Genomic DNA, 27,999 nt, shown 5'->3' on the forward strand with positions numbered 1-27,999 from the left:
CAAGTGGGGGAGGGGGAGACTGTAGGAATGATATGAGGAGGCTGATCTTTTGAAGGATTGCTTGTGTATCTGGTGTGGTATTTTTAAGGTTTTCGGGGTTGTGGTGTAGACATATTTAGTGAAATTTTTTGGGTGCTTGAATTCATCATAGGGCCAACATGCAAAAAACAAAAGTAAATTTTCCATTGACTTAAATCCGATGAGTCATTGCCCAGTGTCCAAGGCCTTATTTGAAACACATCCGAGCCACGTCTGTGTTCTGTTCTTAGAAAGTGCTTGCTCAGTCTGTGACAGCAGGAGCGGTAGTGTGAGTCAGGTCAGGCTAATTTCCGTTGCAGTAACCTTCCTCTATTTCCTGCATTGTCCTGCGGTGTCCAGCACCTCCTTTGGAATGTGCACCATAACGGCTTCCGCTCATTGTGTCTTTAAACCTCCACTCCTCTTCTCCACAGCTCACCGCCTCACCGAGGATGAACTTTGAACTGACCTTTTCAAGTGGTGGAATCTCTAATGAAGAGTCTGTTCCATTCGGTCAAATGTGTTTCCTTTGTAGGATATGTGAGTCATGCTGTGATATCTAACTCCCTTTTTTTCCTCTTTTTCTTTTCCAGAAACATGTGAAGACCCTTGTGAAGATTTGACCTGCAAGATAGCCTTCAATAACAACAAGGCGAAGGTGTCCTCCCATCTTCCCCTGATCCGTTCTCTCTTCTTGCTCTGCAGTTTCCTCGCAGGCCCGTTAAACATGGAGGGCCGGCGGGCAACACGCAGGACTTTATCACCTGACCCTAAAGTAGGAGCTACAGCTGTTCTATTAGCTTTCTGGCTCTTAGTGATCCCTGACTTGTGCATTGGGCAGACATTTACTAGTTTCCACCCTGAACGTCGGGACTGGGTTTTCAACCACCTGACGGTTCACCAATCCACAGGGGCATTGTATATTGGAGCAGTCAACCGTGTGTACAAGCTCTCAGGCAACCTGACCCTCCTTGTGTCTCATGACACAGGCCCAGAGGACGACAACAAGGCCTGCTACCCCCCTCTGATTGTCCAGCCCTGTTCTGAGCCCCTCGTCTCAACCAACAATGTCAACAAGCTTCTCCTTATTGATTACTCCCAAAATCGGTTGCTGGCCTGTGGCAGCCTTTACCAGGGTGTGTGCAAACTCCTAAGATTGGATGACCTTTTTATCTTAGTGGAGCCTTCCCACAAGAAGGAGCACTACCTCTCCAGTGTCAACCAGACTGGGACCATGTACGGGGTCATCGTGCCTTCACAAGGCCAGGATGGCACCTTGTTTATTGGCACAGCCGTGGACGGAAAACAGGACTACTTTCCTACCATCTCCAGCCGAAAGCTGCCGCGTGACCCAGAATCTTCTGCCATGCTTGACTATGAATTACACACTGACTTTGTGTCCTCTCTCATCAAGATACCATCAGACACACTGGCATTGGTCTCCCACTTTGACATCTACTATGTGTATGGCTTTGCCAGTGGCAGCTTTGTCTACTTCCTGACAGTCCAGCCTGAGACACCAGAGAACAGCATGTCATCAAGTGGATCCACCAGTGACCTCTTCTACACTTCTCGCATTGTCCGCCTCTGCAAAGACGATCGCAAGTTTCACTCCTACGTGTCTCTCCCTGTCGGCTGTGTGAAGAACGGAGTTGAGTACCGTCTTCTGCAAGCCGCCTACCTCGGCAAGCCTGGCCGCGTTCTCGCTGCCTCGCTCAACATCAGCGCCCAGGATGATGTGCTTTTCACCATCTTCTCCAAGGGCCAGAAGCAGTTCCATCGCCCGCCAGATGACTCAGCGCTCTGCGTCTTCACCATCCGAGACATTAATGCGAGAATCAAGGAGCGCCTGCAGTCCTGCTACCAGGGAGAAGGAAACCTGGAGCTCAACTGGCTGCTGGGGAAGGATGTGCAGTGCACCAAAGCGGTGAGTTACCATGACAGACACTGATTAAAGACACACAAACATGTACAGTTATATTCACTGAATGGGGAGATTTCCTATATCCTGCACAACCATCAGTGGAGAGCTGCTCTTATTGGGAAATATAAACTAGCATTTGTACCGTCCGGTCTTCCACATCTGTAGATACTTAGCAGGATCTTGTCTATAAACAGAAGAGCATTCTTATTCTGAATTGTAATCTTTGGCCCACCAACAAAGAGACAAGAGAATCATTTATCTATTGTTCATTGTTAAGGGTCAGAATTCCTCAATGGTCCAACAACATCTACATCTTGTTTCCTTCCCTGAAATAAGGTAGTAAAATGCAGGGGGGAGTCCAAAGCTTGGTAATGAGCTTTGAAACCACAGCGTTCCAGAGTTCCAAATTTTGAGGGCGTATACAGTCAGGAAAGTAAACAAAGTGACTACAAGGAAATACTTTTAATTGCCTTGCATAGTACACATTCTCTTATCACATGATTCTCACACTACATGTAATCATGTCAAATTGTGTTGGAGCTCTGATATCGGACAACTTCCTCTTTCAACTGCATTTCAACCGGAGAAATTCACAAATTGGGGACCGTTTATTTTCCTTGGCAACCATCAAAGTGATAAGATTCTCCTCGAGCACAATACTAACAAACAAACTCACCCCTTCTAGAGCAAAGAGAAAAACCAGTCGAGAGGGGGGGTTTACTCTGCTTCTGATTGTAGCATAGATCACACACGGCAGTCTTTTCCCTCTGAAATCCCCAATCATCCTATAATACAGGGGCCATGTATCTGTTACATGTTGTCAAGAAGAATTACGTTTCTTGATTTTCCCTCGTTCCCAGGAGGCTACAGTCCTCTGTGCTTTCATTCTGTAATTGCTAACAGGAATTTAAGAATATTAAGAATTAATGACTAGCTAAGTATGACTAGTTACAGTGTGTGTGTGTGTGTGCACGAGTTTCTGCATGTATGAACGGAAAGGCAAATGAATATCGAGTGCCGTATTGCAGGTCTTAATGTGTATTTTAGGGTTTAATGATATCCCTACCCTCACTGTGATGAGAGCCAGTGATCAGCTTCCTTTGTTGCTAATCCCCCCAGGTCTCTCAATTGACCACTCTTATTAAAATCAGTAAATTCCCCATTAGCACAATGTCAGAGGTGATCGTCAGGAGGAGGGAGACAATATCTCGAACGAGTGCTGTTGGGTTTTATTGGCTCCACTGGGAAGGCAGAAGAAGAGGGTGGAAGAAGGAAAGAAGGCAGGAGTAGGAGAAATGGTAAATAGCTTTCGGGCCTTTGGAGCCCCAAATTCGAACCCAGTTTCCTCAAAAGAATCTGCAATTAACTCAGTTTCCTCTTAAGAGTGCTTGTCATTGACCATTTACCTCTGATGTTACGCTCATGCTGGGGAGTTTGATTGCTGTTATAATGTGATACAACTGTGTTCCTGAGTTGTAAGTCATATAAACATAGACAATGACAATTCAAAGACTAGTAAATACCTGTAGGGATGCAAGGGCATAATTCAAGTTAAAACAACACATTTGCTAACCCATTAGCTACAGTCGGACAACAGCTGACGTTAGCTAACTGTTAGCCACTTATAAAACAATAGTACCGTTAGTAGTGTAGTGGCTACAAGCTAATATTTCACATTAGTTAGTGTTATACAATACACTAAGAAAGAAGTGTAATGTAAACTAAGAATTTACTTAGCTAGCTGGGAAGTGGTTGAATGCTAGCATTAGCTGTTGTCTCTGTAAGCTAAAGGGTTTTCAAATATGTTGTTTTACCTTGAAATTAAGCCTCTGTGTGCCTCCAGATTAAGTGTCTTTTCAGATTCTCATTACTGAGATTGTCAGGTTCTCTACTTTAACCCTCTAGGAACCAGTAGAATTCTAGAATGTTCCTACAGTACACTGAGAACTTAAATGAGCATTTAGCATCCTGCTTAATCCAGACAAACAGCTCTATCTCAAAAACAATGTTTCAAGAACAGACAACAGTAATGTGTAGAGTCTTTGGCACTTGTATGAGGAAAAGTCGCCTCGGCCGGGTCAGTCCTCCCTATCCACCGGAAAACAGTGTTCGTCTCCGGCAGGGAAAGGAGGGGAAGGTCTCGCTGTTTAGTGATGGTAATTATGTGATTTCGAGAAAAAAGCGTGCCATCAAATCTTTGTTTTCCAACCTTTGTTTGGCTCAGGATTTGACTCACAACACAATCTTAGGGCTTCCAAAAGATTGTAAATATCGGGACTCTTAGTCTGCATTTTTAGATCTGTAAAAAAATGGACGGAAACCCACGAAAAAAGACAACGAAACGTTGTGTATTTCCGGTTCCAGTTAACTTAAAAGTATTGATTTTGAGTTTTGATACACTAAAAAAAACTTGAAAATGACATGCGCTCTTGGGCGCTGCGGGGCGGTACGGGGTCTAGAGGGTTAATACAACTAACAACCTGGAACACAGCAGCATTTGAGCGTCCCATCCTGAGCATGACGCTAGAGGAAAATGGCTTCTATGTGAATATAGCGAATTACCTGCTAAGCTGCGTCGCCCACTCCTTTCTATTGGCACGCACGTTCACGTTTTGCTCTCCTTTCACATTATACACCAAGGATATAGAAGCTTTGTCTGTATAGCCACAGAGATAAGAAGATGTAAAATACAGCCCTTAAGACCACGTCCTTGTGCTCATTGAGCAGCCAATAAATCCATAGTATAATATGGATTATGCAGATGGACGTCAATGGATGAGGAACTCTTAAAGCCTATACAAATTACATTTAACAACTGGATATGTCAAGCATGCTTACATTGTCAGCTTGCTGTTAAATCCCCAACCGAAGCACGGCGGCTGCTTTGAAGAGCAAACATGTTTTTCTTGAATAAATATGTTCCCAAATATCTGTGTGTGGTATTTTTAGAGCCCACGTGTCTGAGATCCATCAGAATATAAGGTGAAACAAGGTTAGACGAGCCAGAGGGACGTATTTGTTCTTACCCGTTAACTGTAACTCGCTCCAGTCATTTACACATGCATTACCAGTTCTTTTTCCTCTGGTCCACTGCTAACAGCGAGGAGCCAGTTAACTCAAAGTAGAGAACCTTAATTACACCCTTAGTTCTCATTCCCTTCTTGCAGACATTTTACTGTGTGTGTACGCTTACATGCAGGCCAAGGCTAAGGCTGGGAACGGATCTGAGGCTGAGCCAGGGGATTCAGACACAGCAGCCAATCAAAGATTTATCACCCAGCCGTCCAGCCTTCTGCCATCTGGAGATTCACACCATCTCTGTAGTCACTCCTGAGGAGGAGACAGAGAGAGAGAGAGAGAGCCGTGATGGGATTCTTTCTGTATCAGGCAGTCTCTCTCCGACTAACACTATCATCCTGTCTCGCTTCCCGCTCATGCCCCGACGACTAATTAACCAGTCGTGAGAGCAAAGGGGAGCTGGTATTGATAACACTGATATACCCTGGGAGGGAAACTCTGAGAGCAGATATCCTGTCACATCCGATTCATCCTTCATTCAAATTCAACCCCAAATGGAAAAACTGGAGTCATTGTTTAACAAGATTATGTAGTCCGCAGTTGAAAACAGTTTTTTCTGCATAGATTAAATATCATACTGTATTGTGAGTTATTCGATACGGCTTAATCACACAGTCTATTTTTGTCACACCAAAGCTCTGCTAAAGATAACCAATGCATTTCGTATCGCGTGAAACAGACTGAGACGCAGCAAATCTACATTTCTTAACTACTTGTGAGATTTGCGATAAGGCAGGGCTGGAAAAAAAAAAAGACCCAAAACTAATCTGCAACTAGGTGAAGAAGAAAAACTCCGCCACACGGAGACCGGGGGGATTTTATTTGGCTGCCAAGTCTGCTTAGCGTACATCATCTAAACAATCTAGATATAATCAGAAGCAAATGCTTTGGAGCCAAACGGAGCGAACGTGGAAATAGCTGCATGCATTTAAGGGAGCAGATATTGATAAGGCAAAGTCTGGAGCTCTGTTTCTGATCCATTGTGTGAGTCCATGTCTAATCGGTACACATATTAAGTGTTTATATATGGTACATTTGATTTTGTAACCATAAGGGAAAAGAATAATACCGCAGTGGAGAACCCCATGGCACTCCGAGCTATTTTGGGCAAAGGAAATAAAAGGAAATGCCATGAAGTGGGGGCGTGACTGTTAAGAGCAGAGGCGATTATTCCCTGTCAGCATTAACATGAAAATCTGCGCGCAGTAGTAGGGAATGGTTTCACAGACATGGTGCGCAGCGTGCAGAGGCTGAGGTGCCTCCCAGAGAGGAGAACGTCACTCAACATCGTCTGCTTATAGCGCCCTGACAGGGACGGAGCCCGAGAGTGAGACGGAGAGGAGACAGACGAGAGATAGATGGAGTGACAGAAAGAGAATTAATGAGATGTGGTTGAAGAGAGACGGATGTAGTCAGAGGGAGAATGAGAAAGAGTTTCTGAGCAGGAGGCTATAGGATGTATACATGGATGGAGTGCTGGGTTTAAGCCCGCCTGGCCTTCTTACTTTACTGCACATGGCACTTTGAGGCCACTGCCACTCAGACCGTGTCAGCTGACCTGATTCAACTCTGCATGTCACCAACTCCTGTCTCGTTTGAGATAGACTACAGGATGGAGTTAGAGTATTTTTAAACCTGGGCCCTATTTTGTCAAAATTAGCTTTTAGAATCGGTCCAGATGGCCTCCACCGTAGCTGCGATACGGCCGCAACTGCTGCAACATGTTCTGGGGCGATTGTTTGCTTGTTTTTGCCGCTGACAGGCTCAGATTGTTCCTCCAGGTGTCCGACAACATTACGGAAATGATCCCTACAAAGATCGTCCTGTTTTAAAAGAGTAAGATCCTTTTTTGAAGAAGGATCTCACAAGGAGAAGTCTCGCTCTGAAATCCTGTGGCTGGTGAGATGTTACCTGAACAGGACAGTGGAAACGTGAGTTAGAGTTGGAGAGAGATTTGTTGTGTTGATGGACAGATGCCTGTTGCCCCTCTCTCTCTCTCTCCTCGTTCTCTCTTCAATTTCTATGAGCTCTTTGTCTGTATACTCATCGAGTTCAATGACTCAAATTCTTGGTCAAAATCAGGTAAATATTCCGCAGTCCTCTACGGAAACAAATCCTCTCTCCAACTCTAACTCTGGTTTCCACCGTCCTGTTCAGGTAACATCTCACCACCTGCGAGATTTCAGAGCGAGACTTCAGAGCGAGACATCTCCTTGAGCGAGACTTCTGTTTCACGTTACACAAAAAGGATCTTACTCTATAAAAAGAGGACGATCTTTGTAGGGATCATTTCCGTAACGTTGTCAGACACCTGGAGTAACAAGCACTTTAAGTGGACGTACTTTGATCGGGCACGATTGCCACAGGGGATTATGTTACAGCCATTGCAGCAGTATCCAACTATGGTGGAGGATATCTACAGGACCAATTCCAAAAGTTTTTGTTCCCATGAGTCATTTCGACCCAAATCTGTAAAAAAAAGGGCCCAGGTTTAAAAACACCGAACTTCCCCTTTAAGTCCTCACTTTAAACATACTGTGAGGAGTCTTTCACTGGGTATGAAACAAGCTAAATGTACAGGACAGACTCAGTGCAGAGAAAGCATGTGCCATTTTGTTCAAAGGTGCTGCAGAAATCCAGATGAAACGCACGCTCCTCACAGTTGTGCCCAAACTTCCCTCTAAACAGAACTTAATGAAACTTTATGCTTGTGATTATTTTCTAATGATTGGGTAAATCGAGTTCATTGCAGCCTCTTCCCTCGGATGCATATTTCAGGCTTTTATCAGGCGCCGTGTTTGCCGGCGCACATAGTTATCATGCGCTCTGTGTCTTCCTGCAGAGGTGTGATGATAGGCCGGGGTAATGAGCCACGGTGAGAGCAAGGTGGAGCTCAGTCAGGCAGAGCTGAAACATGTCTGCCAAGTGGAACAGAAAGGCAAACGTTTGTCTGGCTGAGAGACTCGTCCGCACACCTCCACCCCGCTCTGACCTCCCTCTCTCTTCCTGTCTCTCTCAGTCTCACCTCTCTCACCCCGTCTCAGACGCTCCCTGACACTGCTGCTATTTCCACAACTTTGACCATCGCTCTCTGTCTCACTCTGTCACCTTCATCTTTCCTCCTTTACTGAGCTGTCTGCTTCTATAATGCTCTGCGTCTCAGCCTCTCCACTCTCCTAATGTCTTATTCCCTAAGTCGGTCTATTTTTGTCGCTCCCCCTCGTACGCTACGTTTCATGTCAAGGGTTTCTATGTATAATGTGACACATTTGTCTCAAAGTCATGATCACCTTTTCTTTTATTCGAATGCTTTTCTCTGTTTCCTCTTGACATTCGGTCTTCTCTGTCTGCAGCCGGTGCCCATCGACGACTCTTTCTGCGGCCTGGACATCAACCAGCCCCTTGGTGGGTCTCAGCTGGTGACCGGTCACACGCTCTACACCGAGACTCGGGACCGCATGACTTCTGTCACCTCCTACGTCTACAATGGCTACTGTGTGGCCTTTGTAGGCACAAAGAGCGGACGCCTAAAGAAGGTGAGTAACAAGTCCTTTTCCCATCAAGCGCTTTGTAAGCGATTCCTCATCTCTGTGAGACCTGAGGACTCCGCCGTCCAGCGGCCCGCGGGGCACGGACGTCGTGAAGTGGTCCTATTTCCATGCAGATGGATCATGGTCACAAGGAACTTATCTCCTTAATATTTAATGCCTGCTGTCAAAGCGTCTGAGAGGGCTAATGTGCGATGGCCGGCTCACTGTAGTGGTCATTACCAGTTCCTTGTTAAGTGAGCTCCAGTGTCGCAGTGTTGAATAACCTGCGCTGGCCCATTAATTTTAAAAGGCACCTTTCTGCCTGTGGCCCACTGAGAGGCAAACGAGAGAGCAGGCCTATACGCTAAAACCTCCTCGCCTCGGTGTGAGAATACAAACGCCACAGAGGGGTTAAGGGCTGCTGGCCGGTTAATAATGATATATTTGGCTCCCCAGCCACAGGGAGGACGGTATTAGATGAGATTTCTCACTGGCAGGATGGAACAGGGGAGAAAGTGGGTGCTTTGCTTTGGGTGATGAGGGGTGAGATTGTCGGGTTTTGCTACCTGCTTTTGTGCCATCTTCTAAACTATGGGGTTAAGCAGTTGAGGGTAAAATAATCAGATTAATTGATAATCAAAGTGACTGTATGTTGCAGCCCTGATGGCTGCATTGTGTTACAACAGTTTGTCTTACATACTGATGGTTTCTTCCAGACATTTGGACAGCTGGCTGCAGGATTTGTCAGTATTCACTTGGCTCCTCCTCGTGTGGGGCTTCCTGTTGGAGCGACAGCCGGAGTGTGTCACTGGGCCATAACTGGCTCTTGTAGTCGTCCCTCCCCCCGCGAACAGCTGCATGAGGCTCAGTGGCAGATATTGAAAAGGAAAGAGAGTTGCTAAAACCAGTCTGATACCTCTTCTGGCAAGCTCTTTGTTATTTCAAGGCTGGCAATGCAACACAAATGGCGTCTGCCTGGGTTATTTTGGTCTCCCTCTATTCATAATTAAATCAATACACCAATCAGGCTGTGGTAGAGAGAATATTCATTCCATGTAATCCCTTGTTTGAGCTGTTTAATAATTTAGCAACTTTCCCGACTTGGTTAAATTAGATGAGACAGAAAAGAGTGTTTTTTCCCTTCTGTGCTGCTGTTACTTGCATATTGTTTTTATCTCCCTGCTTCCTTCCACACTCTCGTCTGTAGCTGCCGCCCGCCTTCTACCCATGCAAAATAGCCTTGCGTGCTGCTGTGTACTTAGGCTTGCTCCTCAGAGAGGCATGACTGTAACCACAGTAACGCTAACACGGGGGAGGAAGGCACCGGGATATGAGAGGGCACCTACAGAATGGGTGCCATGCTCCAGTGACCAGTGCAGAAAAAATCCCTCAAACAAAGAAACTGATCCACATCGCATCAGAAGAGTTAGACCACTTGCAGTAGCAGAACACATTCACAAGCTTCATTGTAATGAGTATCATCTCATTTATTGTCACGCTATGTGGTTATCATCCTCCGCCTCTAGATGAGGAAGCGCAGCAGGTTTATTTTCTGATACAATTACTCTAAATTGATTGATAGTTGATTATCTCCACAAAAACACTCAAGCGCTTAACATCGTGTATTTTGAAGGTATGAGAGAAAGCAATCATCACTGTGAAGAGTAATGAAACATTGATTATTTCTCGTAGTGACGAGCGCAGAATCCAAACTGTGTATTAAAGTGCTGCTCCGCCATTGAAACTGGAGTTTGTTGGACTTTTTCTGAACCCCATTAGCCTGAAATCACGTAGTTAGGCGAGGAGCTTCCACTTCTGTGCAAACGTTTGCATGCAGGTACGTTATTGGACAACAGCCAGCCTCAATTTGCATGCAAGCTCAGGATCCATGTGTGCACGTCATGTGCATGATAGAGAGAATGACCACAATTAGCCTACACACTAGGCGAGCAGTCTGCACCAGCGTAGAAAAAGACGGCATTACTTTTTTAATAGGTGATGAATAATCAATTACGCTGCATGACAGTAGCGGTAGGAAGACGAGTACTTAAGGTGTGTTTGTGTGCTGCAGCGTGTCTGAAATATGCATGTGTTTACCCTCAGAGTGTTATCCTTTCACTCCCTCGGGTGTCACAGGTAGGGCAGGCGGATAGGGTGACCTGATGAGCCCCGGCTGCAGCTCCTCTGCAGACGCCTGATAAGCTCCCACAGAGTTGTGTGAGGCGCGTAGACGGGGATGCTGCAGGCTCCTTTCAATTCTGAGCGTGACGCAGCTATAGGGTGACGAGATGCTTTGCTGATGGTACACTTCTATACCTTTACTTGTATCATGCAGGCAGGAGAGACAGACAGACGGGGAAGAGGGACGGGTGTTGTGGCTTTGGATGCATGGTTAGGGCTTGTGAGTCATGATGAGAAAAATAAGAAAAAGGGTAGCAAGGAGAAGCAGAGATAGAAAGGGAGCGGAGGAAGGTACTGGGGGAGAGAGGAAGGGACCGTTGAAATGTGAATTTAGTGCCGCCAAAGAAACCAGGGCTGCACCGCTGCCTGTAATTGGATTGGCTCCCTTCCCAAAGAATTCCCCCCTCCCCTGCCCTCCGTCTCCCGCTTCCCCATTCTGTCCTGCTCCTCCTCCCCTCCCCCCCCCACCGCCCTCATGCTCTCTCCCTGCAGACCAGGCTGCTGTGTTCGCTGCCGTTTCCTGGGCTTTGCCGGAGCATGGCGAAGCAGGAGGGATAGTGTTTGGCGGACGCCGCTGCCTGTGGCCGGCATTTGCAGGGGGGGGGATTGATTGAGGATGAGGGGTTAAGAGGGTGGGGGAGTAAGCAGATGCCAAGGTGAAGAGAATGCAATATACAGTGGAAACAATAGCACTACAGCTGTGAGCCTCACACACTGTATAAGCACTAACATGCTGTGATTGTGTGTATAGGGTGTGAAGTGCTAAAATTTTACTGAGTGATGCTGGATCAAACAAACAAATCTATATTTTGAAGTGTTCTCACTAGTGCGAAACCTACGACTGTCACACAAGAGCAACGTGGTAAACGTTTAGCACAAGTGTTATGAGGCTCTCAGAAACTGGTGGTGGACTTCTGGGTGGCACCCATGGAGGCAGTGATTGATTGTGGAGGGCAACAGATGTTCACCTCAGCAGAAAGCTTCTAGGCAGCAATCAATACCCCGAGCCTTTTTCCAGTTACAGTGAAACCAGTTCCAATCAGGGCCAAACCTAGACCTGTAGTCCACCCTAAGCTAACATCAGAAGCTACTCCAGCTGGCTCGTACTGTGGTCCTGCCCATGAGTTAATGTCCTATTTAAATTCCAGACCTAGATTTACATTGATACTCACCAGGCTGTGTATTATACTCACCAGGCTCCATCATCGACGCTATCACCCTTATGTACCCAGAGACCAATAGACTGCTACAGGCCTCAGCGGGTCAAATTATAGAGATAGGCAATCTGCTATGCAGTGTATTCAGGATACACATTACCCAAGAATTGCATCATCTAAATTGGAATTGGCTGTGTGTGGTTCACTTTGTGCTTAAGCACAGACATGTCCCACATGGGGGCTGGGGTTGGTGGGAAGCAACGACGGCATTAAGGGAGAGGGGAGCTGTGGGGAGCACTTCCTTTGATATATAGATGGGGATGGAGGGCACGGCCGCACATGTAAAATTGGATGTTGAAAGACATCCCGGCAATAGTTGAACGCAAAGGTTAAAGCAAGCTCAGCAGAGGCACACTGAGGAATCCCCTGTTAATCAGAGTCAGAATGAACATCCTCCATCACGGTTCTCTCAGATAGAGAAGCCGGGGTTAAGAGCTGTTGAACCGAAGACCAAAGGGATGCATTCCCAGATGGAGTCGTCTCCTGCGTTCTACGTTCAATAACATTACCCAGGTCTATATAGGTTTCTTTCTGAAATCATAAGTCGTGAAGTTTTATGCCAATATTCCTCCAGTTCTTTGACCTGCACTGCAGCTTTGCTTCCTTTTTTCAACAACAAGTCATGTCGGTTTAGATCAGGGTTGAATGGAAATCAGGTCCTGATTAGTGGCGTGTTGTATCAGCAGTAAACCACGGATGAAAAGATGTCTTCCGGCTCTTGATGATGTGCTGCTTTCGGCCTAATTAATTCTTCTCGTTATGCCCTGATGAATAATCAGGAATTGGTTTGGATGATGCCCCTGGCAGCTGAAGGGCAACTTGAAAGGGTGGTTCAGGTGTTTAACTAGACGTGTCCTGTTGAACTGGTTAACGTAGCCGAGGGTGCGTGGCTGACTCACCTGGCTTCCCAGACTGGCCTGAATAGCAGCGAGGATCTGTGTGTTCTGCAGACACTGCTGGGGACTCACCAAGGGTAGCAGCTGATTGTAGGGCATAAAGTGTCAGAGACTTGAAAGGCTTGTAAATGCAGGCAGCTGCTCCGGTAGGGCCCTGCTGGACAAGTGGTCAAACCCCCTCCCCAACCTTATCATGCTGTGGCCAACCCCCAATGAGTCCTTGGATTCTTCACCTTCAAAGGGTATGATCTGAGAGCCTTGCCAGTCTGCTGCTTGCAACCCAGAGGCTGCTCACCTGCTTGATGTATTCCGGCCTAGCTTTGGTGCCACCTGGATTAGCCTGGCCTGGATGTTTACGAGGAAGCGAGCGTTAAGCAGAGCAGATTGAAACTCACGTTTCCAACCCTTGAGCTCTGTCATTGCTTTAGCTTACCTAGTTTTGCAACCCGGTAACAGATGAGGAATTTGGTGTATAGAGGAAGAAGAAAAAAGAGAAGGATGATGGCAACAATGAAATGGAACCCCTCCTGGTTAAGGTGTAAGCCTTAATCTGAGACTAGGACCCAGGAGCCCGGGTCCCTGCATCCCCTAAGCCCCCCAAATATATAATATTAGGATCTATTGTGGGGCACCAGAAGGTTGTGTGGTTCATCCAGTAATTCAAATATCGGTGGTTCCATCCCTGTGTCCTTTGGCAGGATGCTAAACCCCACGTTGCTCCAAAAGGATCTGCAATCAGACATTAAGTTGTGCATGAACAGATAAGAGTGGTATGTTGTGTAAAGCCCTTTGAGTTGTCAGAAGCACAAATAGGAGTTATTTTTGTGCAGTCCATTTGCTGTCCAAATGGGTTTGATATGAACATGAACCAAGTTTGCTGAATTTATTTAAGACTTTCAGTTCTTGTTAGTCGTTAGTGTTTCTTCGTGGGCTCGCAAATAAACAAACCCAAAAGCACAAAGAATTCATCATTTTAATGGCTTCATTAAACATCTCCATTGTCACTGCATGACTTGCATTAACCTTGAGCTGACATGAAGAGAAATACAATTACAAGTTAAAAGTGCTGTCACAATTGCCACCAGGTGAAGTTTATTTCCAGTCATTATACAATAAATTGTTATTTCTCTCTGAATGCCTTCCATAATAACTGTCGAATCACTTTGTTTCAGATTGAATGCTGTGGTCCAATTATTCCCACACAGAACAAATCATTGCGCGCTTTTGTTGAACTATCATCTTTGGTGTGTTTAAGATTTAATGAAAAACACAGAATTCAATCCAGCCGTTTATGAGGAAAGAAACTAACATTTCTAAATTCACAAAAACACAAATTACCATGTGGCACTGAGACGTAAGGAGCCTTTTAGCTGAAATGACAGCTGCCAAAGTAAGTGATGTGTCCATTACTTCCATATTCAAAGCTCGCTTGCTAGATTGCCGGCAATCTTTTAATCATTTTAAACTTAGCAATACAGCCTCAGTTTGCCCACCAGCTATTGCTGCGAGCCAAGCCTCGCCTGCAGAAAGTACTTCTGGTTAAATAACATTTTCCCTTCCAACACAACCTGCAGCACTTTCTCAGAGGGGCTGATTCAAATGTCCTAGAGTAAAACCAGCAGTATTTGGGGAAGTGCAAATAGAGATAAATTGTATAATCTGACATTATGTGGACCTCAGGGTCCACGCATGCTAGCTACAGGCTGTATAAAAAGTGGACGTAGCCACTTTGACTTCACCTGTTGGTCCCTAAAGCCGCTTTCCCACTGGTCAAAAACACACTAACACGCTGCTTTTCCGCTTGTGGGAGAGGTTTCCAACGGCATTCAGACCCGGGTCAAATGATTCTGCAGTAGACCCGGCATTGATGGGAACACAAAACCCGCGTCGACACGCTAATCTCCTACCTCTCTCCGGTGCAACGCTATGCTGCGTCGGTAACTTCTGCGACTCCTTGTCATCTCAGCTACAAATTCCATTCCAAACATCGTTCCAAATTTATTGCGCCAAGTTTGATAAATAGACTGAATGAGTAATAGATACAATAAAGTCCTAACCACCGTAACATCTTAACTGTTTACTAACCCTGTTTCTGGCGCATTTGTGACGTCAGACGTTGGCGCAGCAGAAAAGAGACCGAAAGGAGGATACTTCACTGGCAATGGGAAAAGGAGACAATCGGCATCTGTAGGCGGGTCTTCGCGGGTCTGAAAAACACGCGTCAACACGCTAAATTTAGGTGGGAAAGGGGTACAAGTCTCGATCCTAAATGGTGGCCATAGTAGTGATTTGTCAATCAAACGGTTACCATGACCTAAAGTACACCCTGATTTATTGACAATTATTTACAAAGTGAACATGATGCTACTTTGAAGAATATTTAAAACTGCTGAGCTCGTATGTAAAATGCTTAAAGAGGTAAAAATAATCAAGTGAGAAGAAAGGTTAATCCTAACCCTAACCCTAACCCTCCTATACAATCAGGTTTCTTTTTGCATCCAATGGAGTGGCTGATCTGTAGAAACAATTTTATGCAGCAGTAAATGTAATAAAGTGTCTTTTATTGGACATAATGGAGGCACTCTAAGCCTATAAGAGCTGCTTTGAGTTTATTTGAATGTGTATATATGGGTATTGGCAGTGGGGGTAGTCTTTGGAGGTGGTTGCCATAGGTAATTAATTACCATAACCATCTATAGTCTAGCTAATTACTGGCGTGTTCATTGGGGAATGGTAGGATGTCTGCGTGACCTTTCTAAACTTGGCCTCCACTTGACCCCCTCCTGCACAGTCCTTAACCCTGAGCCGGATAAAGAAGCGGCCGGCGGCAGCGCCTGGCTGTCATTCACTGCTGTCTTTAGAGTACAAGCTTCTCTATCTGCCAGACCAGGTCCAGACTTCTCTAAACACTCCAGTATTAAAGGGCTGAGGAAAGGCTGCGAGCCCCTGCTGTTCCATTCATTCGAGCCTTATATCTGCTTTTTACTCTGATTCACTCGCTCTCTATGTCTCTGTCTCTTATCCCCTCTTTCCTCTCATAGCACTGAGAGTAGCCTGGTCAATCAACACGGCTGTCCCCTTATTCTCTCTCTCTTCCCTTCTTCTCCCCCGTCATTCCTTTCTTTCTTTCTTCCTGTCCTTTTCTTTTTCCCAGTCCTCACTCTCACTCCGAGTCTTTTACTCCTCCTCTTCCCTGCTCAGACTATTACAGTGACACAGCCTACCCTGCAGTGATCTCATTAATCACATTCAAACAGCTCTCTGTTGCTTTCTCGGCTTCTCTCCGTCTCCCTCTCCATTCTCTCACTCTAATTGCTTGCTCTTTTCTCTGCCAGTGTCTCGAAGGAAGCGTTTTTCATTATCTAACAACAAGAGACAAATACTCCTACAGTGCATACATTTTTACTACAGATGGTTTTTATACATATAGGCTTAATTTAGCTGCAAGATATGCTGTTGTATGCATCCATGCCAATGTAGCCTGATCCCCAAAGACTGTAAGACAGAGCTACATATGTCCATGACTGTTGTGCACCGCTTTTTCATTAATTTATCACCATGTAGCTGTTTTTTTCTGAGCAGACAACTTGATTTTAATTATCAGATTTGTTATTGGCAGCGGCTTCTCTTTTTGTAGAAGATAAATTACCCTGTTGAATGTGTCCTATAATTGGACTTTATGAGTGAGATTAACGAACCCATTGTTGATTAGAGGAACTTTTCACCAGAGCTGATGTTTTTTAGCAAATTATTTCATGGTAAGGCTACAAATTAAGGTGACGGCAGTTTTATTTCTATCGCCCATGAACATTTCCTTATGTTTGGAAGCACTTTGGGCCTTAAAGGAAAAAAAAAAAACATCGATCTTGGCTCTGCCTTTCACTGCTTCTTACAGGCAGAGCCTGGGAGTCATTCTATGCCTGTGGTGGCGGATTGTGTGGTTTTTACCGATGTTGGGAGCAGTTGTGTCATTAGGATTGGGAAGCCACATCAAACAGCACTGACTACCCAGATCCATGTCTTCCTGGTTAGGCTGACGGATTACAGAGTGAAAATAAGCCAGAAAAGGAAAAGGCAGCTCGACAGCTGGGCTTGACTGAGTACACAAACTGTTGTAGATTTATATGTAACGGTTAATGGTCTTTATTAACTATTAAACATACATATGGATGGATGGATATGTTTGTGCACATGCACGTTCTAAGCAGCAATACTATACATACATTGTCAGCAAAGGAAAGAGGATTCATTTAAAGAATCTAGATAAATCCTACGTGTGTCCAGTTCATGGCGGTAACGGCGGTGACGGCTCATTTGGCAGAAGAAAATTACCAGCTCAATCAATGGCTAATGTAGCTAGCATCGGCGTGCTAGTCGTTAGCCTGGGAAACTAGTGACCAGCCTTGTCAATAGCCGATCCAGTGGGTTGCTAGCTTTGGCGTGCTAGTCACCAGCCTCGGAAGCTAATGAGCAGCCTAGCCTGTAGCCGATCCAGTGGGCTGCTATGTTAGACGCATGACTTGCCGCCCTGGTCAAACGAATAGGCAGCTTCTCATTTACCAACGCTGGCTTATCATTGGCCAGATCAGTAGTTGGCTTCGGCAAGGATATAACCTCCCTCGGTCTCTCAACAGTCTTAATTTTGTCCTTTTCCCTGCACCATATTCTTATAATATTTCCAACCCACACATCCTGGTGACTGAATGTTTGTGTAATAAGAAATATATGTCCAAGGGAGCTGTGTTAGGAGGTGACATTCGTGAACGATCTGATTATTTTGAACGGCTCTTTGGTGTGAACGACGGGAACAGAGTCGTAGGTGAGAGACGTTCTTTTTATATTTGTGCCCAAATTTCACTGCCCGTCCTAGATCCACTTACCACAGGCAGCTTTTTTCAACTGCAACTCCGCTATACGAGGTCACGTGCAGCGGAATCATGTCACCACAACATAGTGCCGACGGCGAACAACATTGTAACCCTGCCGCCAAGTTTGTAGTTTTTTTGTTGATATCTCTGTAGTCATGCAGAGTATCATAAATCGTTGGCAAATCAGTGACGTGGATGAATTGTTCCTACATTATTCTGCTGCTTTCTTTTAAATTATAAAAGCGTGGCACTTTAAATATGCGTGTTGACACAGAAGAATATAGTACAGGCACGTTTGCAAGTCCTACCGAGACTCTCTGACCTCGGATCTCTGAGTTCTTTCGAATGGCTCTCGGAAAGGAACGGAGCCATAAGATCCGACTCCCATAAAAGAGCCACAGTTCCCAACACTACCTCACAACTTATCAATATTCCTGTTTAGTTTGGAGCAAATGTAGGCACCACAGGGGGAGCATTTGAAATTCATAGAAATTCTTATCAGTAGTTGTGTCGCTGTTATTGATCTGTTACTGTGGAAACAGAAGAGTTCAGACATAGGCCTTGTTATTTTTTTCTCGCCTGAGGTAAAACTCTCATTGCTTCAACGACTTCTAACAGTTCTACCAATCATAAAGAAAATTCCTCTCGCTGTCAAATGAACTTTAAGTACTCAGCGCTTGACTTTTGTCCTCTGAGTTGCCAGCTGGCATGCAATATGAGTTTTTTCTCTTCTTCAATTTCCCCGCTGACCTTGCTGAAGTACACAGAGAGAGAGAAGGGACAGACAGAGAGCGAGTAAACATCTTTAGGACAGAAAAAAAAGCCCAGAAATAGATTAGCGAGCAACGTCTGTCAAAGTGGATGGCTGGCTCTGTGCCAAGCTTTATTGATTTGCTTTACAAAGCACTTGAATGGGCCAGATAACTGTGATTAGCCAATTCATTACTGCTGGCTCGTAGAGTGCTCCAAAATTAGATAAAAGGGGGAATAGGAAGGACAGAGGGGCGATGAGAGAGAGCAAACTATTACTTTGTAAACTTGCAGAGAAACTCTGGGCCCAAAGCAGAAGGAATCTTTTTGAAGTTCTTGATGAATTTCCCTACTTTACATGCATCGTAATGATCGTCCTCATTAGAAGCAGTTACGGAAATGAAAAAAGAAAAGCACGCATTGTTTATGTGTTTGATTTCATGCATAATGATTCTAGATTACTCAGGCAACCAAAACAGCGTTTCTCTCATCTTCTTTGCAAATGTGTGCTTCCATTTCAAGAGCTTTTTCAAGTAGTGCTGCGCCATTAGATCTCCGAAATGAGAATTGTTTTGGCTTTGATGATATACTAAACTGTTGTCTGTGCAAAGGCAAACTGAGTGTGACAGCGACTAATGTTTCCGTCTGATAGTGAGACAGCTTTACTGCTCCTCTGTCTCCTACTTCATAGGAGACAGCAGCAGTTATCAGGCCCCTTAGAGTTGAGCCTGCCTGCCTGACAGCGTTGTTTAATGTATTTATATGATCACGCACTGTTTACAGGAAGTTTTTATGGCATCATTTCTTTGATATATGCGTTTTGACATCGCACAGTCATCTGGTTATTATTTATTATGAATGTTATGACAATAATGATTAGGAATTGTAGCAGTACGCCATGTTCCTTCTTGTTGCGGCATTAGATACCCCATTACCTTTGAGTTACTCCTGTTTACCTCTAAAACCTGTATGTTGAATGTCTGACAGTGACGGCCTTTATCGCTCTCCCTGATTTTCCTCTTGCTCCAATTTCCTTTCTACTTCTGTTCTGCACACGCTCTATCTCCTTATTTCTCTCTCCATCTCTCGCCCTCTTACCGCAGGGCTGTCGACTCCAACTCCAGCTAGCCATCAGCCTAATGAACAGTGATACAGTGCTAATAGCATGTGATAATATTTCAAGCCAGTGGTAATCTCCGCTCACTCAGCCCTTACCTGCTCGTCACTTCTGCGCCTTTACACACATGCGTACACACACACACACAAACATCGGGCGTCTCTTTCTCTTGACAGCTGCGTGTCAGGTCTTGGCCTCATGCTGTCATGAAACGGAGCTGTCAGACTAGACTCCCTCTTAATAGTCCAGCCGTCCAGCGGAGACGGCTACAGTCTTAATGGGATTGGACAGTTCCTTCTGCATAGCTTGTAACACAGTGTACAGTTGGTTTTACTGAATGGCAAGAGCATCCACTAAAAGCTCACAGCCGTGTTTGTTTTAAGAGCTTACAGCTGGTTTTTAATGACATTTATAGTCACATAGCTCCACTAATGATTATTAGCCTTTCATCAATCACTTTATATTAGATTTTTCCAGATATCAATACCAGTAGGCCTATTAGAAATTCCTCTAATACTTCCTAAATTGTGGTATTGGGTACAGACGAGTATGCCAGTCAATGCACATCGCCGATACCAAAATCTATTGAAGCCCTTAAAAACAAAACTTGTTTCTTTTCTCCAAAACAGTTACACCTACAGCTTTACTATATTTATTGTCTGCCGCCAGCAACAGCAGTTTTACAGCTGTAAAATAAGAACATTGCACTGCTAGCCTTAATGATCGACTGTTAAAGCTAGCATGAAGTCAGTGTTGACTGTTTTTTAAGATTGAAAGTAAATATAATGAAAACAGGTGGAAACAAATGAAGCAGTTTTATGTTGAAAATCAGGGTTTCTCCTACACTCTTCAACATACACAGAAAGCTGTGTCCCGGCCGCGTGCTAACGTAAGTTAGCACCAAACAATTTCAACCAATCAATCTGCAACATTTAGCCGCAGAGCACCAAGAACGCTCGGTCAGTTAGCTAGCTACTGCGCTGTGGAGAACGTCTGTCTACGCCCACTTCTCAACGATCAAATCAAATCCCTCTAATGATATGTCCCGGCTGCACGTCCTGTTTCACTCGGAAATACGTCACGATACGGAAGCTAGATACTCTCGAAATGCCGTTTCAGCTCGACTTTAAACAACCGAGGAGTACACTTATAAATGTAAACGTTTTTGTTTTCAGCTCAATCGAATAGTTAGTGTTACACATAGGCTATTAAAAAACGAAAGGGCCCTTGAAACAAATAATCTTTAAATTAATAGGCTTACGTGACGTTAGTTATGCTAGCTAGTTAGCCCGCCAGCTACCTGTTGCTAGGCGACAAGAGCGACGTTTGGTGACGTAAGGGTAAGGGCGGGAACAGCTGGTGACGCAAACAAGAAGTCCTCCAGACCGTCTCATTTCAGTTTGGCTTTAGTGCTACGCAGGCTATGAAGGGCGCATCCTCCGTAGACCGCCTCCTTCAAAGGCTGCAGTCATAGTTTACATTAGCCTAGCTTGTTTCGAGGTGTTAGGATTCCTTCATCGTACTTGAGGCAACACAACAATGTTAGCAATCATATCACACTCTCCTAAGCATTCCCTGAATATCAATACACGTAAGGTTGTAGCTCACTCTCAGTATGCTCCTTCCAGAGAACAGGCCACTCTATGACCCCGAGTGCATCAACATAAAGCACTATGTCACAGCCATATAATGCCATCGCACACCCCACACTTACTGGTGAGATTGAAATAGTGACAGATAGAGGAAGACAGAGTGTAAGAGGGCACAGATATTATCTGAATAAAGGGGGAAAATATAGTCCATGTAGAATATGTGATGTGTCAGATCGTGTGGGTGGATAGATTGCTTGACAGATTCTGTGAAATAGGGAAGAGGAGAAATGCCAAGTCGCAACTCAGACAGGGAAAATAGCAGGGGCATGTTAGACAGTTTGAAAAGCACCTGCATCACCAGAAAGTCCATGCCAGGACACCGAGAGGGCATTAACAGGGTCATGATATCAAAGAAAAGAGTGGGAGCCGGGGGCCTCTTTCAGCCACAGGTCAGCTCAGACGCCGCTGTTACTCATTAAACACTAATGGTTAGCGGTTGGGAAAACATTATCTGGGCCCCTGGTAACACGAGCAAAGGTAAGGGTCAGGGCTAAAGGCAGAGCTGAGGCATCCTCATGCTCGGTGACTTGGGCGCACTGTGTCGGATTGGATTAGCAGTCGCGGCAGAGAGGCGATGATTTGATGGAATCACAGCACAGCGGCAAACCATCAACATTCCTCCTCTTCACTCGGCTTAAAGGGGGCAGTTAAACATTTCTGTGGGGAATAACGTGTTAGCGTCAGTCATAGTTAAGTGTTTTGGTGTATTTGGCAGCCACAGTTTGGTGCCTCTGGAAGCAGCTGTTGGCTCAGTGGGGTGTAACGACAGGGGAGGCGGGTCTAGTGTTTGTGTGCATGTGTTTGGCCTATATTAGCTGACTGTGGTAATGAATTAGCAGATAAACAGACAAAGTGGTTTTATGTTGGGCCTGCGTTGGTTAAATGTGGTGGTTAGAGGGCAAAGATCTTGTCTACATCATTTGCATGTTTCTTCCCTGAGGTATCGTACCGTTAGTGATGATGTGTGTGAACACAATTTATGCAGCTGAAGGTTCATGAACTGTTTGTTTGATCAACTCCCAGCTTGTCAAATATGACAGCTTGGTCTTTGGCCCTGAGATTCAAAATTTAAAGATAACACTATATCACTTACTGTAGCCTGTTGCTTTAAGGATTTTGTTTTTTTAAGGCTATTTTTTGGCTTTTGCTTATATTGGATAGGATAGCTAAAGAGAGACAGGAAACGTCGGGAGGAGAGAGTGGGGGATGGCATGCACCAAATGATCGGCAGCCCGGGAGTCGAACCTGCGATCAGAGCGTCGAGGACTTGAGCCTCTGTAAAGGGGAGCCTGCGCTACCGAGCTAAACCAGCGCCCTTATGAATAAAGAAGGTCCATTTAGACTATCAAAATAAAACAAGCTAGCAATAATGAATAAGCATCATTTTCAGATTGGCAGGTTTGAGACGTCACAAACCTAAGTAGCCAATCCCGATAACGGACGGTTATGTGTAACCGTGAGCCAGCTGTAACTGTCATCGCAATTTTTGCAAACTCACTACTGACTACTAATGTTAACATTACTACTACTAATAGCTAGCTAAGCTAAGTTTAACAAGTTGCCACTAAACGATGGCAGAGATGTGTTTGGTTTTTGGCTGTAATTTTATGAAAGGAGAAACGTAGTGGGCGGGGACTATGCAGTGTCGGGAATTTTAATGAAGAAGAAGGAGGAGACGCTTTTTACAAGGTAATTAAACGTATTTTGCTGAAAGAAACAAATCAGACACAATTTATTATGATCTTAAAACATGACTGCAGCTGGTCTTTAGAAGAACGAAACAGAATGCCGATCTCGTGGCTGTGCGACCCATCCATCACCTTCGACCAGAACCTCAACCGGACTTTGTCTGCCGACTGCAACGCCACAACCGAACAAGAAGCTCGAGCACAGCCTCCAGAAATGACGCAAAAAGGGTTCTGACAGCGTCATTTTGACGAGTTGTGCCGCTGACCAAGCGGCTCGTTTTACGATGACTTGGGAGTTAGCGCGGGTCGGTTTGATCTCGTGTACACGTGGCCCTCGTATCCTTTGGCGTCTTTCACATCTAAATTTGACTCACTTATTTGTATGAGGGAGGTGTGCGAGAAGTCCCTTGATCATACATTCAGAAGACACTACGTGTTTCACTCTATTTCAAGAGTGTTTCATCACACACAAATGCATGCACACACACGCACATACACACCGGGGAGGAGGGAGGGGAAGGGGAAGGGGGGGCTTTTGGCTTCCAACTGATTAGGAAACGAGAAACACTTGTGTCATGAGTTTTCACGCTAATAAGCCTGGATTGTTGCGGTTGGGGTGAACGTTTGGGTGCAGGTATGCTGTGTTTAGGCTGCGAGCTGGATTAGAGAGCGGGGTGGGTGGGGAGGGGGCTGCTTGGATGGGAAGGTGTGTTGGATCAGATGACTCTGTCGGCTCCCCGGGATCCTCGGCTGAAAGGGGAGAGGACGGTGTTTGGGTTACACCACGCTGGGAGTGCTGTCCTCTTTAAATAAGACACACTTGAACAAAGTGCAGCTGATCAGATTAGTGTGGCTGATCAGGTTTCTCAGCAGGTCGTTGGCTCCCACTGTCTGAACATCTTGACGAGGAAATGCTGTCGGTGTTAAACACGCTGCGGAGACACACACAGTTGATGATAGAGGATGCATTCTGCTGAACTCATTGTGATCGGTGCAGCCGAGGCTTTTGACACTCCAAACATCTGTCCCTTTGTTCAACAGCTCGGCTGTTTTTGCATCTGCAGACTTTCTCAAGGGCGAAGTCGTTTCTTTGTGGCAGTAAAGAGAGAAATCCTACAACAAAATGGACCTATGGGACTCGGTCTGATACAATAGTAGCAGGATGTATTGTACAAATCGAGCTGCGCTCGGTACTATTGTTAAGTTTGCTATTGTGTGACGAGAAGGAAATTGTTTCTGTTCTTGGGCCCTGATGAATCCACCCCTCAAAGAGCAGAGATCATTGAAACAACATCAGAGGAGGAGAAAAACAAGAATATCATCACAAACGCAGCGCCTTGGTTTGGTCTCCATTTCTTTTCTCTTCCGCTCTGCTGTCTAGGACTGTTCTCTTTATCTTTTCTTCTCTCGTCTTGCATATCCACTCTCCGGCATCTTTGCCCCTTGTTGTTTTTCTCAAATGCCCATTCCCCCATGCTCCCGTCTCTACCCTCCTCTCTCTCGCTGCCTTTTTCTCATTCTCCAAGGCTTCTCACCCGTGATCCATCCAGGCCAAGCCGCAATCCCTTATAAGGCGGGTGGAAGCCCCCATCTGGCCTCTTATTTCCATATCAGATCTGCAGTAACAGACAGGGTTTATTCAGGATCAGGCTGGAATGTGAGGCTGCCTCTCCATCGGCTGTGCCACAAACCTTACAATGCTCTCTGCTCCTGGGCTCAAGCATTGGCACGACTCCTTCCTTCCCTCCTTCGGCTCTACTTGTAGCTCCTCTCACCTCTATTTCCCCTCATTTCTCCTTCACTCATCCTCTCATCTTTTGACTTTATCCACCCTCCTCTCCTTCAATTCCCTTCCTCCTTCCTCATTTTTCTCAGCTGCCACCCTCTCATCCGTCCCTGTCCCCTGTTTCTAACCGCACTTCTCTCGTCTTTTTGGCAGCACACATTCATGTTTGGGGACAGGGACGCGGCATGCTCAGAGGGTTGCTCATGCTCAGTTCATAGCTTGTATGGCGATGCAGCCGCAGACAGCCAAACAAAAGACTAAGCCACATCTTAGAGCGAGACAAAAAAGAGCAACGCAGCAAAGCCACACAGTACAACTCCACAACAAACACTCTTAAAACCGGCTCAAAGGACATCTGCAGTTTGGGCTGACGTTATATATCTAAAAGCTCTCTTTCCCTCCGTCATCAGTACATCTCTTCGTCTTTCAGTCTCTTCCTTCTGCACTCACAGAGCCTGTTCCTCATTACATTTTGATGTTTCTACAGGCTTTTTCCCTCCCTGCCGAGCTTTAATATGTAAAGTGTCGACTTTCCTGTGTGTGTGTGTGTGTGTGTGTGTGTGCGTGTGCGTGTGTGTGTGTGGTTTGGTTTGTTGTCGTAGAGAATCTGTTTCAGATTAAGCCCGCGCTCGCTGAGCTTCCCCTTCGCTGCCACATTCGGGCCTTGCTTGGCAGTGGAACCTTTGCAGCGAGTCTCATCCAGGCCGTAATTGTTTTAAAAAAGCTGGCAGACCTGCGTTTCTTTTTGGCTCCGGTTTGTTTTGTCGTTCGATCCTTCGCTCTCTCTCTCTCTCTCTCTCTCTGCTCTCTCTTCCATTCCGCCACGCTCGCTCCCTTTGTTCCTCCTTTCTCTCCCAGGGTCTGACACAAATGGAGGGATGAAGGGATGAGAGGGGATCTCATATAGCCTATAATGCTGATCTCCTCTGGGGCCTGTATAGCTCATTAACCTACGTTAGTCTCCGCATGCCTCCATTAAAGAGGGACACCTGGCTCCCGAGGGCCCGACAGGGAAATGACAAGTCCAGTTTCCTTTCCCTTCATCAGCATCCTGCATGCACATACGGGAAGGACTCATTACACTTAATATCTGCACATGCAACACCGCCCCGCCTTTGTAGCTACTCTTCCGCTACTTCCTTTATTGTGCCGGTTATTGATGCTGATGTGTTGATTTCTCCGCCGTGTCAGCTGTGCTGTAATGTGACATGTATACTACACATTGAAATAATGACGTCCGCATTATGTACTAGTGGCTTTCCATGAATAACAAGTAGCCCGGCTTCTTGCTTTAAAGGAAATCAAGGGAGAGAGGAGCTGGATGTAAACGGCAGAACGCTCTCACACACACACACACAGCTCTGCTCAGCTGGAAACACACTGTATAAGCTTCTGGTACAGTGGCAAGTCTCAGATTAGCCAAAGTCCCTTTCAGAGCCAGGGCAGCATCAGCTTCATTCGAGGGTTACGCATTGAAATGTATACTGTGAGTAATTGCCAGTGAAAAGCCTAAATCTTATTTGGGCGATGCATCCCAAATCTGTGTTCTGGTCCCCCCCCCGGCCGGCTCTGGTTAATCTGCTCGGTGGGGACTTAGCCGGTCTAATGTTTCCTCCCGTCCACTGTGCAACACAAAGCTATGCGGAGATAAGCAGAATCCGCATGCACCGTGCCACCTGGCCGCTAAGCAAATAAATGCTATCAAATGCTTTTGTGATATTGGGAGATGAAAAGATATGCAGATGGGAAGTCTTTGTTCCGTTTCCACTGACTTCCTGTTCTGTTTTTTGTTTCTCTCACTTTCCTCGCTCCCCGTCTGTCCTCCTCTCTCTGAGCGTGTAGATCTTTCGACCATGCATTTCTGCCGCTAAAGCGAGTAAGTTGAACTGCATCACTTTAATGTCAGACTCCATGTTTTCCACTACAGTGACCTCTTTGTCTTCCGCCGCCTGCAGTTTCTCTATCCTCTGCTCTCCCCTTTCTCTTTACTCTCCACTACTCCCTCTCACCCAGAGATGTGTGTGTATGCGAGTGTGTCTGGCAGACAAGACGATGTTAGGGGAGTTACAGCGACCTGGAGCAGTCTGGAGATTCTCTTTTTACCATTTTCTCATTTTTCTTCCTCACTCACTGTATTTCTCTTCCACTGCGTCTGGCTGCCTCTCTGTCCTCGGTCCGTCTCCACTGCTGAGAAATATTAGCATATCATAGCCGTAAGGGTCCTCAAACTTCACAATTAATAGGTTTTTAATGGTTCCCCGGGCCTCACCATTATGTGGCCGGCCCTCTTAGCCTAATCCAGCGGGGACCATATGGGCAGCAGCCCGGCTCCATACACTGGACCCAGAGGTGTATTGAAACCAGTGGGGAAGCAGAGCCAGAGTGTATTTAAATCCAGAGGAGCTCGGGGCTTTATTTAAAAAGCAGAGAAAGTTTATTTGTTTGAGGCCCCTCAGAGATCGGAGCGAGTGCAGGAGGGCTCTGCTTCTTCTACAAAAGCGGGATTAATGGTCCACTTGGGTTCAAGGTGTGAAAGTGTGTGTGTGCGTAGTTGAGTTTCACCGTCTTTCTCTTAGACAAAGGTTTTGCTGTGACTTACAGTTCCAGCCGAGGTGTTGGAGAACACACCGAGGAGACCACCAACGAGGCCGACCGTCTGCTCCACGTGACCCGATGGTATAGATGTAAAAATCAGCCGAGTAGAATAAACACGGCACTTGACATTCTGACAGAGTAGGCATATTTACACCCACGAGGATTTACTGCTACATACTGTGTTTGTTTTCAAGGCTCAGCTTGGCTTGAAAGGGAAGGTGTCTGTGTTGTAGGTTTATGAGCTGCTGTCTCTTTGGAATACATGGTTGATTTCAGATGTAGATACTTTACTAACACTGTCCTATTTCCCAATTTAGTTTGTACCTTTCAACCATGATCATCTTTAACCTCAAACAGATATTAAATCACTTGGTCACTTGGTGTTTTTATGTCTTTAAATGACACTGATTTATTGTGGGCAGCTGTGGCTCAGTGGCAGAGTCGGTCGTCTCTCCACCAGAAGGTTGGGGGATCCATCCTTGACTGCTACAGTCACATGTCGAAGGGTCCTTGGGCAAGACGCTGAACCCCGAATTGCTCCTGAAGGCATCGCCTTTGGTGTATGAATGGGCATAGAATCATTTTTGGAGACTGGCACTTAGGCTTTTGACATCAGTGTATGAATGGGTGAATGAAACATGTAGTGTAAACGTGCTTTGAGTGGTTGGAAGACTAGAAAAGCTCTGTATAAGTACAGTT

The 27,999-nt window shown here is 45.6% G+C and overlaps 1 protein-coding gene across 1 annotated transcript in view; it reads left to right on the forward strand.

The window, feature by feature from the left end:
* The first annotated feature begins 730 nt into the window (after nt 1-730).
* Nucleotides 731-27,999, forward strand: part of plxna2 (plexin A2) — a 194,306-nt gene continuing 167,037 nt past the window's right edge. Inside the window, exons 1-2 of the mRNA XM_069659465.1 lie at nt 731-1,945; nt 8,374-8,556. Of these exons, the coding sequence (XP_069515566.1) occupies nt 746-1,945; nt 8,374-8,556 (1,383 nt within the window). The 5' untranslated portion in view covers nt 731-745. The remainder of the gene's footprint in view (nt 1,946-8,373; nt 8,557-27,999) is intronic.

The sequence above is a fragment of the Semicossyphus pulcher genome, unplaced genomic scaffold (assembly GCF_022749685.1).
Source record: "Semicossyphus pulcher isolate SPU_LCO1_2020_fin unplaced genomic scaffold, fSemPul1.0.p SCAF_13, whole genome shotgun sequence".
Classification (NCBI taxonomy): domain Eukaryota; kingdom Metazoa; phylum Chordata; class Actinopteri; order Labriformes; family Labridae; genus Semicossyphus; species Semicossyphus pulcher.